This window comes from Pteropus vampyrus, unplaced genomic scaffold (genome assembly GCF_000151845.1).
Source record: "Pteropus vampyrus isolate Shadow unplaced genomic scaffold, Pvam_2.0 Scaffold635, whole genome shotgun sequence".
NCBI lineage: Eukaryota > Metazoa > Chordata > Mammalia > Chiroptera > Pteropodidae > Pteropus > Pteropus vampyrus.
The window spans coordinates 882,306-894,841 of NW_011889416.1; the positions used below are offsets into that span (position 1 = coordinate 882,306).

The 12,536-nt window shown below is 46.0% G+C and overlaps 1 protein-coding gene across 1 annotated transcript; it reads right to left on the minus strand.

Moving 5' to 3' along the window:
* Positions 1-2,137: 2,137 nt before the first annotated feature.
* On the minus strand, positions 2,138-10,000 carry FGF16 (fibroblast growth factor 16). The gene is made up of 3 exons (XM_011384951.1): positions 9,727-10,000; positions 3,754-3,857; positions 2,138-2,383 (listed from the first exon to the last, which is right to left on the minus strand). Exons 1-3 carry the CDS (start codon positions 9,998-10,000, stop codon positions 2,138-2,140), a joined length of 624 nt encoding a protein of 207 aa, XP_011383253.1.
* Between the last annotated feature and the right edge of the window lie 2,536 nt (positions 10,001-12,536).

Below are 12,536 nucleotides of genomic sequence, written 5' to 3' on the forward strand. Positions count from 1 at the left end.
AGCATTTTTTATCCTACAGTCTTATTTGCTATCTCATGTATGTATTCTTGTGTGTGGTTTTTCTGGTGGGTACATGGATTAGGATGAGCTTTTATAGACTTTTTGGTTTTTATTTTTAAGTGAGCTGCTACCTAAGCTATTTTTTTCACTCGTAGACTTGGTTGGAAAAATAGTAGATGCTTATGTGATATGATTGAGCAACACCAGGAGGAACTATCTTAAACCCAAAACCTGCTGCCACCAGTCCTTCGTGATACCTGAATACTCAATGAGACTCAAAGTATTCCTTTGGTTCTTGTTTCCTGATAGCATTTGCTTTGAAAATGCAAGTAACCCCATGTTCCTACATCAGTAAATATCAGTAAAGAGGCCAGAGATTTTAAACAAAGGTATCTTAGAAATTGTTCTGGAGAAAAGGGAGCTCCAGGAATGCCATCCCCCCTTCAACAAGCCACTCTACTTTTGTTTTATGAACTGAAGTTATCATAAAACTTTATAAGCCATTCAGCTGCAAAAATTATTCTTTTTGAAAACCATTCCTTTATGGCACTAGGTTTCAAATTGTATCATACACAGGAATCCTCTGGAAGGCTTTTTAACATACGGATCTCTGAGCACCCCCCACCCCGAGTTTCTGACTTGGCAGATCTACATAGGGCCTGATGATTTACAGTTCTAACAAGTTCCCAGATGCTGCTGCTGGTCAAGAGACCATATACTCTGAGAACTACCGCTTTAGGGAAATGTGTCAACAGCTCCCAGAATTCTCTAGGAAAAGCACAGGCAGAGTATGGGGGTCTAGTTTGAAGAGGGAGTGGGAGAATACCTTCAGAAGGAAGTTGACTGGTTCAAAAAATCAGTCTCCCTATTGATTGTTGTTTAGTGTTTAAAAATTTATTTAAGTATAGTTGGTATACAATCTTATATTGGTTATATTAGTTTCAGGTGTACAATATAGTGATTCAACATTTTATACCTTACAACATGATCACCCCACTAATTTTAGTGATCATCTGTCTATTTTGAATCCCTTCATCTTCATATCTAAAGTAAGAAGCTACTAATTAGGGTTTATGACCTCTGGGCTTTGAGCCCTAACCAAATCCCAAAGGAGGGTTTCCCTATGCCTAGTCCTAAGCACAAATGGGAGCTTCCATAAGAGCTGTTGATCCAGGCCTTCCTTAAGCTGTGATTTGCAACTAAGTTTAATTTCATAAAACCAGAAAGGACTTCAGATAGGGCCCCTAGATAATGCTAATACTGTGACTGATTGATTAGGCAGTGTGATGCTAACATCAGGAGATTCTAATGAGTTGGAGAGAAAGAAGCTAACCAATGAATTCTACTAAATGTACAAATAAATCAATAGAGTTAGACATTGGTCATAATAAAAAGCAATTTTATTGCCAATAAAAGCCTTTAATAACTCATTTATCCCATTTCAGTAGGACCTTATTCTTTCTGATGAAAATCCAGTCATAGCATCTCTCATTAAAAATAAAATTATTTTGAAATAAATAAATATATAAAATAAATAGCATGTACATTTCATAAATAGTTTGTCCTAATGCACAGTATCCATGCTTACACTTTAATAGCATTTTCTTACAACCTACCCCATCTCCCACTTCCAATAACAGGAAAACTGTGTGCCAGGACAGATGAGAAATCTGCAGAGCCATTGCAGAGATGGCTTGCAGCAGGGCTGTAGCCCCAAGGATTTTTTCTGAATGAGACTTTTCTAAAGCTCTGTAGGTAGCTTCTATGGCAGATTTCTTGGTCTTTCAATTTACCCATTGTCAAGATATTTGGGTAGATTGTGGGGCAAGACACCCCTGGCCCTTGGCAGGGGTCCCCATTCTTTCTCATGCCACCTCAGGGGAAAGAACACAAGTAAAGAAAAAAGTATATACAAGATTCCCTCTAGCCCACCCTTCCCCCCACATCCCTCCCCAAAATAACCCAACCTTGATATACATTTTGAAGAACAAGGGAACAGCTGGGTCGAGTTGAACAGTAAGTGCTTCTCTGTTATCTAAGTTGATAGGAAAGAGGATTGAAAAGCTACGAGTATAGTGCTTATGGAGACAACTGTGGCCACAGAGTATATGGGTCACAGAGGTCACTCTAGGGTCCGTTACCTATAGCGGAAGAGGTCTCTGGACATGGAGGGCAACTTAGAAGGATCTACTGGCCTGGGTAAAAAGTGAGTGAATTTCTGGTGTCGTTTAGTCCTGTATCCCTCCCGCGGTGAGCCGTCTTTATTCAGAGCCACATAATACTGTCTCTCCGAGTCTGAGTGTTTGTACAAGGTGGAGGCATAGGTGTTGTACCAGTTTTCTTCAAACTGTTCCCGGAAAACACATTCACGTGTGAGTTTCTTCTGTGAGGGTGAGAAAATAAAGCAGAGCCTATTATATGACTATTTCTCTCATCCCAGCTTGCTGGTGGAGAACCCTGAAATAGCAATAGCACATTGATATTGGAAAATTTCAGCCCTATCTTCCAGTATTACTGAGATACCTTCTTTCAAAGTAGCACACATTCTGTATAACCTTCATCCTCTTTCATGAGCCACACAAAAATATTTTAGGTGAGATCTTTCCTGAAGGCAGGAGACTGGAGGAGATGGCCTCACTTGGCTCTTTGAATCTGAGATCTTTCTGAGCCTGACAATTTCTGCTATGGCCTCCCAATGCCCCATTGGGACGCCTGAGTTTCCTCCCTACTTGGGGCTAATGATGTTCACATCTACTGAAATTATAGTCAACCACATCAACTTCTAGGCAAAGGCCTTGAATCTATATAAAGTTCCTCAGGAGGTGAGCTGTGATCTCTCCTGATGAAGGATCTCAGGCCTATCATTTAGAAAGCTCAGAAAAGACCTCCTTGAAAAGTTCCTCCAATCTGGCTACTTCAAGCTAGCAGCTCCCGGGTCTCTTGCCTCTGTCCCTTCTCACACTTGATCCACCTGCCACACTACTTGCTTGTGCTGCCGATACTGAGTGCTGGGGACAGGCCTATCGCTTAGGTGTCAGGGAAAAATGTGCTCTGATTTCGAGGGGTGCAGACAGCCAGAAAGCATGCTGTCTGACTCAAAAGCCAAAGCCACAAGTTGGGATCCCCTGAAAGGGTTAAGGTCAGCAAAGTCACTCACCATTCCCCAGCTCTTGGCTAGCTTCCAGAATAGAGAACATGTACTGCAGCCAACCCAGTCCTAGCTGGGAACTTAGAGTTGTCACCAGACCCTGGAACCCTCTCTCTTCATTTTTTTTTTCATTTGGCTTTTGGGATTCAATTGCGGCAATCTGGAAATCAGGGACTGTGTTGTTAATCTCAGAATCCTCATCGAAGGCCAACACTTTCACTGCCTATTATTGTGCCAGCTAGCCTGCTACTCCTCTGAGTATCCATTAAAATTCAGATGTACTCCTTGGGAGGGTTAACACCCCAAACCCTTGCCATCTACCGACAAACCAGCACAGCTTACTATTATCACCAGACTAGCTGGCCCTCTAATGGAAAAGGTGAAAGAAAATGTGCCACAGTAAAGCTTATGTTTTGATGGGGTCTGAATGAATGAAAGTGTTATGTAGAAAGTTCCTATGCAGCCAAGGAGTGACTAGAAGACACTAATTCTTTATAGTTGACTAAAGTGCTTTCAAGTGCTAGATTAAAGTTTTTATATTTTGTCTTACATTGTTTAAACACCTGTGATAATAGTCTCTGATGAAAAGAAAACCTTAAACTTACCGACCCATATAGCTCTCCTCGCTCGTTCATTCCTAAGTATAGGCCAGAGTCCACTCCCCGGATGCTGATCAGCCCCACAGCCAGGCTGATAAACTCCAGGATGCCTAGAGCAAAAAAGTGAATGCCATTTCCATTACTGACATCAAGCTTAGTGGAAACTGTTCAGGTGACATGAGCTACCAGTTATTTATCCTCAGCCCTGTGTGTCTATCATGAATTACCTGATGAAACCATCTTTTGCAGCAATAATGGAATCTCCAGAGAAGGCAGTGAGTCTCTCTGGACCTCGGTTTTTCCATATGTAAAATAGGGGAAACAATTTCTGCCTCTACTCAACACTCTTAGTTATATTATGTGGAAGAGACCATGCGAAGGCTTTGGCTACTAAAGCTCTGTAATTACAAGGTACTATTAAATATCACCATTTCAAGAAATGGGAGGGCAGCTTTCTAAATGAGAGAATGTGGCCAGGTTTCTGTATCTTCCCAAAGTCACTTCCCGCCTCCATAGAGCACAGAGCATCTCCTCTAGGCATAACTTGTTTTGCACCCTCTTAGCTCCCATGTCCTTGAAGCCACATGAGGCTGTCAACTGCCTGTAGCTGCCTCTAACAAAGGCCACACAGGCCACTCACTAAGTTTGTTTATCTTACCATGGGCAGGAGGCAGAAGTTGGCCTGGTGAGAGCTTTCTCCTAAAAAGTGCTCTTAGCCAGTACAGCCCCAGGTTGACAAGCCTGTCATTCCCCCCTTCTCTCTTGAGAATTTCAAGTTTATCCATGGCAAAGAGTTGGCAGGTAGTATTGGACTTGATACTGATTTGAGATGTTGCAACTCTAAGGGGAAAGGGAAGGCATTCAGAAATTTCCCTCTAGCTGACAAGATTAGAGGTAAGGATTTGAAAACACTTTAGATTATCCAGAAGCAGTAGGAGGAAAAAAATTAACTACTAGGAGGGAAAAAGGACCAATAACTGAAATCCTGGTGACACTTAAAACTTTCATCCTAAGATAGCATATTTATTATATGGATGCAGATGCAATGAACAACTAGATTCCTCTGTGATATTCCTGTCTCTAAGCAGGTTTTTCAACGTACAGACCAAAACCTTATATGATTGACTCAGAGAGGCATCCAAACGTATAAAATGAGCTCATATCTGGCTGTCTTCCTTATCCAAAAATGTAATTCTTGAGAGTAATAAGATTCTATGTAATCTATATAGGGAGTGAGTGAGATTGATTCCTTAAAGATCACTTTGAAAACATAAAGAGATTAATTTTGAAATCAGGTCCAAAACTACAGTGGGAAGTCTGAAGAGCCCCAGTGACTTAGGCTGGTGGGTGGGTGTTCAGGTGTGGCAGCTTTAGGACACATGTTTCCATGGCCCGCTGGGATCCATTTGAAGAATGTAAAGTTCTTTGGCTGCCTTTGTATAGAACATTCAGAGTATAGCCTTTGGCCTCCAGCGTTGAAATTCTCCAAGTTTTATTCTCAGTCTGGGTGTTACTAACTCTTACAGTACAAAGAAAGGAGTTTTGGGAAAAGAGATACAAGATGGTAGGAGGGGAAGGGAAAATACCTGGTGCTAAGTAATGGTTAAGGAGATATTGGTTTAATGGACCAAATCCTTTAGTTGTATGGCACAATGCTCTGATTTTGGTTTTGCCCTGTTTAACATTTTAATAAATGGCTTGTAAGAGGACATAGGGGGACTGCTTACTCTAGGTCCAGAAAGTATATAGCAGAGAGGGTGATACAAACAAAATCCAAAGAACTTTCAAGAGAATGGAAAAAATGGGCTGACTCTAACAAAATAAGCTTTAATTAGAATAAAATGTGAAGTCCTGCACTTTGGTCCCCAAACCAATTCCCCAAGACGTTTTGTGTTTGGGGTTTTGTTGGGGGAGGGTGAGCCTCAAGTGTGGACAGTTGAGTGAATCACTCCTTGTTTTTTGGCCTTTTATCATAATTGGTCTGTGTAAGGGCTTTCTTTCTTTTTATTTCTATACTCTGCTCCCATTCGTCTCCCTGCTTCAGGCAGCCATGTATATTTCCTTGAAAACATGTACTATTCCTTTGTGTTTTCATGTATTTTTATTAAATGCAAGTCTGCCCATCTTTGGAATGGGGAGATGTGGCTTAGTAAAACATATACAACAATGGCTTAAAGGGATTTGATTGAATACAATAAACTCAGTATGGGCGATTCATGAGATTATTAAAAAGCTAATGTAAAAAATAGAAAAAAAGGGGAAAAACTAATGTGATTTAAAGCTGTATTGCTAGAGGTCTAGTAACCAGCATAAGGGAGGGGACTGCCCCACTCTGCTCTGCCTTAGGCCACACCGAGAGGACTGTTTTTAGTTTTGTTCTGTTTAAAGAGGGTTACGGAAAAAACAGGAGTGTGTTCAAAGGAGAACAGCCAGTATGGCAAGGAAATGAGAAACCAGGTCATGATTCAGTTCTGGGTGCTAAACATTGAGGGATACCAACCTGCTGGAACCTTCAGTTCTTTTCTTTGCATAGGCAGATTACTTCTGAGCTTCAAGTCTTAGTTCTCTCATTCTCTAAGTATCTCATGTCTCTGACCACCTTGAGATCATTAAGCAGCAGAGGGTAGCTTATGATCTCACTGTCAAAGACCTGGTATGAGAACAAATCATGAAACCGAAGAGGTGTGGCCATTTGAGTCACCACAGTTTTTCTCCAACTCTCTGTTAACCTTGATGCCAAAGGACAGATCATACAGGAAGTCACTTGGGTTGTGTCCAGTAACAGAGGTCTCCAACAGCTGGAATCATCCCTGCCCAGCTGTCTTTGGGCATCATTTCCCTTTGCCAACTTTCCTATTAGCTGGATTCAAATTGTGGGAACCCAGTGGCACATGATGATGGAACAGATATTCCTAAACCTTCTCCTGAATCCCAGCCAGCATGAAGGGAGAAAGAAAACAAGCCATTTTCACATTTTCCCAGCTACAGCTGGAGAGGGGTGTTAACAGCAAAGTGTTGAGGAAAAGTATTAAGTAGACAAAGTGTGTCCTCAGTACTCTCTCCCACTTCAAAGCTCAAGATCTCTCTCTGCTATGCCTCATCTTGACCTGTCCACCTCAGGCTCTGGCCTTTGCTTGACAATTTCCATACTCTTACCTTCTTACACTTTTCCCCCCATGGCCTCAGTCAAAATGGATCTGTCCTGAGCCCTACTGCTTCAGAACCTTGCTAGATGACTGGCTACAGTCATTTAATCTGGTTCTCTAACTCGCCTGAGCTCCCTCAGTCATTCTTTAAGACCTTCAGGGCCAAGACAGTGCTGCCTTGGCATCTTGCCAAATAAGAACCAGATCACTCAAAAACCAAAGCAGCTGCAGAGGCCTGCTCCATCCCACCTGGCAGGAGGCCTCTCCTCCAGTCTGGCTCCCAAGCATTGCTCTGCCAGTCCACAGGTGCCCCTTAAGAATGTCAGTAACCCTGTGAAGCTCATGTAAACGCCACCAGCCAGGCAGAGATTGAAATACTCCTGGCTACTGATTGCAGAATGGGGGGTGGGGAGGGGGGAGGATAGGCTGTGCCAACAGGTTATTATTTGGAGTCGGGGTTGCTCTTGGGCTCAGCCTGACTTGTTCTGAACACATGGATTCCAGGATAATCCTTGGGGGCCCTGCTCTCCAATTACAACAAATAGCTATTTACTTTACATGGCCTTTGGAGACTACCTCCTCCCCCCAAGCAGAAATCTATAATATTTTATATCTTAAGTCTGGCCTACTTTACCCTGCTGGAATGTTGACTGCTAAAGCACTTATGGAATGTTAAAGTTTCGATTTATTGAATACCCTGGCTGATTAACTCAAATGTGGAGGGAGGAGTTAGCAAACTCAAACGCCACCTTTTTCTTTGCCAAAAGCTAAACTGAGAAAGAGTAAATGTGTGTTTGAAAGTTGGCAGGGGAGGTTACAAAGAGACAGCTTCGACCAGTTATCATTTCCTTTGCAGGAAATACATAGAACTGCCAGGAAGCCAGTGGGAAAGAAAAAAAGGTGATGCAGAGGTGGTCTCAGGCAATATTTTTTGTTTTGTTTTGTTTTTTAGGAAAAACCAAAAATGAAGCAGTCAGTTAAGCAGCAGTGAAAACATCTCTTCTTCCTGCCATTTTTATTTCCTTTGGTTTCTCCTTAAACTTAACACCCTTAGCAGGCCTAAGATATGAAAAGAAATCAAGATGTGTCCTTAGGGAGGTAATTAAAGACCACTTATCCCAAGAGCCTATGACTGATTTATGTTGACCTTGTAGGTTATTGGGCTCAGCTTAGGCATAGAATCAGACAAACACTTGTAGCTGCTAGGAGCCAAGCTCATAGTTTCTCCACCTCTGCTGCCCCCACCCCATATTTCTCCATCACTTAATGATTTTTCTTTCATATATCAGAAATAAGCTACCCCAATATTTTTAGGCTATTTCTGGGAGCCTTTGGGGATCTCTGAGGCCAAGGTGGGAGTTTCATTCCTCCTGAAGAGGAACAAAAGGGGACTGCAAAGTCACAAGCGATGGAAGGGAAAGGAGCCAAGTTACCACTCTCTCTTCCTCCACTCTACCTTATCACCCTTTTGAGGACCTACTGCAAGTTTATACAGACACCTGCATCCCTCCATTACCCGGACCCCACACACAACTTACTGCACTCCAGCTCTGTGAGTGCATATTTCCAAGATGACATAGGCCTCATTAGGGTTCCTGCTAGCTCCCAGCAAGGAAGACCAGTCCTGGCCCTAAGTTGTTTGTTAGACTTGGCCTCTGCGCCCCCGCCTTTTTACTGCGCACTCCAGATGAAGCTCTAGCAAGGCATGGGGAACAGAAGGATGGGGAGGTTTGGGGGGAGTAGGGGAGGGTGGGAAGAAGGGAACAGTATCATACCTGAGGGTAGGCAAAGCCTCCTATGGGTTTAGGGACATAAGGTCTCCTTGGGAGGAAGTAGGGGCATTGAGGGATAGGAGACCGAAGGAAGGGTTGCTGTCGCTGCACCTGAATAATGGTTTAGTAGAGAATAGGAAATTAAAAATAAAAGTGGCCAAATTACCGAGGTGTGAACACATTTCCTTAGAAACCTAATGATCTCCATCTAAGTTCAAGGTTTATATTAATTGTATTCTGTATGTTAGACAAGCAGCTGTGCCCTTTGAACAATCTGCAGAATGGCGGGCTGTGAAATCCTGGATGGAGTTTGAATGTTTCCTGTCCTGGGCCCAGGAGACACCTGTTTCTGTGGCTGGGAGTGGGTCCAGGAGTTTCCTCACTGAGGCAAGGTGTCCAGAGGTAGCTCTGGGTTAAAGATGCCCCAAGGCTTATGTCCTTACACAGTGGATTCCGGGAGGCTTTCCTAGTCTCTCCAATACCCAGTTCATGCTGTGCTGTCTGAATTAGACCCACACCCAGGCACAGCAACCCAGAGGCAGGCAGGTACCCTGGTTGTCGCGTCTCCATCTGCCAAAAGAGACTTGGGCGCGGGCCCCCCGCCCACCACATCTATAACCCAGGAAGGCTCCTGCTCCTGGCAATCAGCGGCGACAACTCTGCTGCCTTCGAGGCTCGGTCCCGCGCTGCAGCCGCGGTCCCTCTCTCAGATTCACCTGCTTCCATCTGATGCACAGTGTCCAGGTCCCAGAACGATCCCCTCACACCCAGGGGAAGAAGGAAGGGTGGAGTGGGGAAAGACGAGGCCCCACCTCAATGCGCCCCCGCCCCCTTCCAAGCGTCTTAGGGTGCCAGGCGCCCTGACGCCGCGCGGCTCAAGTCTGAACTGGCGTGTCCCGCCTGTCCCGCGTCCCTGGCGGCCTCCTGCCTCAACGGGCCAGGACGGTACCGACCTGGGGGTGGTCCGCGGGCCCCCAAGCCAGAGCCTGGAGCCATAGCCGTCGGCTCCCTAGCGCGCGGTCCATCCGCTCGCCTCCCGACCCTCCCAGCCGCGTCCTCACCGAATCGGCTGTGGTCGTGACGTGTGCCGTGTACCGTGCCATTGGGGAAGATCTCCAGGTGGAAGCCTGTGCGGCAGTACAACTGGCGGCGCCGCAGGATCCCCTTCAGGTGGGCGAAATCTGTGGGCGAGCCGCGCTGCAGCTTCCCTTCGATCTGGCCCAGGCGCTCGTTCAGGAAACCGGGAGAGTCAGCTAAGGGCATGCTCCCCAGAGACGAGGAGAAACCGTGCAGATCCCAGTCCAAGGAAGCGAAGACCCCCCCCACCTCCGCCATGGCGGGGCGCGTGGGGCCGAGCCTGGACGGCGGGGCGCAGACTGCCTCTCCCGGTAGCGGGCGTGGACGATCCGCCGGCGCTCGCTAGCTCCGCGCTCTGCCGAGTTGCAATCGACGTCTGTTCGCGTCCAAGCAACTTCTCAGTGGCGGGGAGCGTGGGGCAGCACGCTCTTGACCTTGCTTTCAGTCAAAGTGCCGCTTCCCCTCCGCACCCATCTCCCTGGGCCTCTCATAGCTGGCTTCGTCGAGCTATCGGATGCAAACAGCACTTTATATACATACCCACTCCCCTTACATTGACATATTGGATATTTAAATACAAGCCACACCTCATTGGCATCCCCTCGGAGATTGGTGTGTGAGTTCTTTCTTTTCTTTCTTTTTTTTTTTCTTCTTCTCGTATCCATTTGGCTCTTTTTGGGAAAGGAGGTGGAGGGGGGAGAGAGGGAGCGAGCTTCACTCCCTCTTTTATTATGAAAAAATGGCAGGAAAAAGCTACACATTGCAGTGAGGCATAACTGCTTTTGGCAGGTTTTTCTGAAACTGCTGATGAAATAACGGAGCCCAGTGCGTGGAGGCTGTTGGCGGCCACCGCCACTCAGGCCTGTTGCGTGGAGGTCTGTCTGCTGTGCGGGGGCAGTCCCCACCTTCCACGCGTCCTCGGGCTGCTAGCCTTGGGAAAATGTCGTAAGACCCTGGCCGGAGTTTCACGCGTTCCTGAGCCCCTCTTGTTCCCTGGCTGGTCGGAAGCTGCAGAAGGGGTGCCTGGCCTGGGACAGGGGCTCCCTGGTTTTATTGTTCTGTTGCCCCCAACCCTAGTCATACTCCCCACCTGTAGGTGGGCAGGGGGCTGAGGAAGAGAAAAATCCGGAAGCGAATTCAGTTGCAAAATTTGGGATTGGGGGTGGTGGCAGTCCCAGCAGGCACCAAGGCGGGGCCTTACGGGGTTTGGGAGGAGCGGGGAACCCCACTGAGGAAAGACTTTTTTTTTTTTTTAGGTTACGTTACAGCTTAGGAGGAGGGGGAGTAATAAATAGAAAGAGATCTTTTTGAAAAATGATCTCCACTGGCTTTCTGGGCGCGCCTTTGCAAGGCTCTCGAGAGTAAGCTCAATGAGAGACCACTGGAAGCCTGGTGGGGGCTTCCCCCCATTCCTTTTCTTGTTGGAAACAGGTGTTTCCTCGCTCTGTCCTGTGCCCTGCTCCAAGACATTCTATCAGGAAGAGCGGCAGTTGGGGCGGGAACTGGCGGCAGTCAGGGCAACGAGCAGCGAGCGTCAAGACGACCTGGGAGCAGGTGCCCGGTCTGCTCCGTGCCCCCCGCGCCCCTGCCTGGTACCTGAACCCTGGGGCCCCTCTCAGGCCCTGGCGCTCAGCGTCCTGCTTGCCTCTTAAAAACCGCGTTGTTGTTGCTTGCAGTGTGCACCCACCGCGGGCTCTAGCCGCCTCCCCACGTTCAGGCAGGAGAAACGGAACATAGCAAGCAAACCGCGTCCCGCCGTTGCAGCGCCTCCTGCTGGAGAACCCGTGTCTTGCGACGAGTTTGAACGTGGTCTCCATGAAAGAAGACCGACTCAGTTCAATTGAGTTAGTGCAACTGAGGTCCTGCCATGGGCTACCACGTGCACCTCGTGCTCACTCTCTGGTACCTTAGCAATTCTTGGTTTAGAACATCGTGGCTTGCTTCTGGTGTATCTCCCAAGCTTAGTCAGAGCCTCCAGAGATAAGTACAAGGCATGGCGCATAGTAGGTGCTCAGAAATCATCTCCTGATGTGCTCCTAGTAATAGAAAACACAGATGCAAATGGTCTTGGCACTGTAGGGGACACAAAAATCCAAAAGATGGATCTGTATTGGAGTATTTATGGGTGAAATAACAGCCTATCTGGGATTTGCTTTAAAATAAACCAGAGTGAGAAGGCACAATGAGTGGAGAAGGCAGACGATATTGTTCATGTGTCAGTAACTGTTGAAGCTGGGTAATGGGCACATGGCTGTTCATTATGTATTTCCTCTATTCTCTATATAAACACACACGTGAAATTTTCCATAATAAAGAAACTTTGAAAATAGGATTGACATAAAACAACAAAGAAATCATTCCTTCTTCATTCTTCCCTTGGAAGAATTTGTGGATTTAGTGAGAAGGTGGGGGAGGAGGGGCAGAGGTTAAGACACGTATATAAATGACTAGAATCCAGGGCAGTGTAAGATGCATATTGCTGTGTGGATTCAGAAAGCAGAGAGAAGGCTGATCTAGGGATTTAGGGCTGGGTTCTGGACCAAGGTGGCCTTTGCAATGGATGGGCTTTGGAGGAAAGATGGAGAGGATTTTGCAAATTCAGGTGGGCCACTTCCAGGAAGGGGAAAATAGTAACGAAGCAAGAGGAACAATTTTAATTGATAAAGACTCATTCTTGGGGGGTATAGTGAATGTCAAATGAAATACTGAAAATAAAACTGCTTTGAGAAGTACAAGATGTAAAGGATTTAAATGTTTCTATGATGATATACATCACACATTGATAATAATGAAA

What these genes read in the sequence shown, in the direction of transcription:
- FGF16 (XM_011384951.1), bottom strand. Translation starts at nt 10,000, where the DNA reads ATGGCGGAGGTGGGGGGGGTCTTCGCTTCCTTGGACTGGGATCTGCAC. An exon ending in TCACGACCACAGCCGATTCG is followed by an intron (nt 3,858 to 9,726) that starts GTGAGGACGCGG and finishes TTTTTGCTCTAG; the next exon opens with GCATCCTGGAGTTTATCAGC. An exon ending in GAGGAGAGCTATATGGGTCG is followed by an intron (nt 2,384 to 3,753) that starts GTAAGTTTAAGG and finishes TCACCCTCACAG; the next exon opens with AAGAAACTCACACGTGAATG.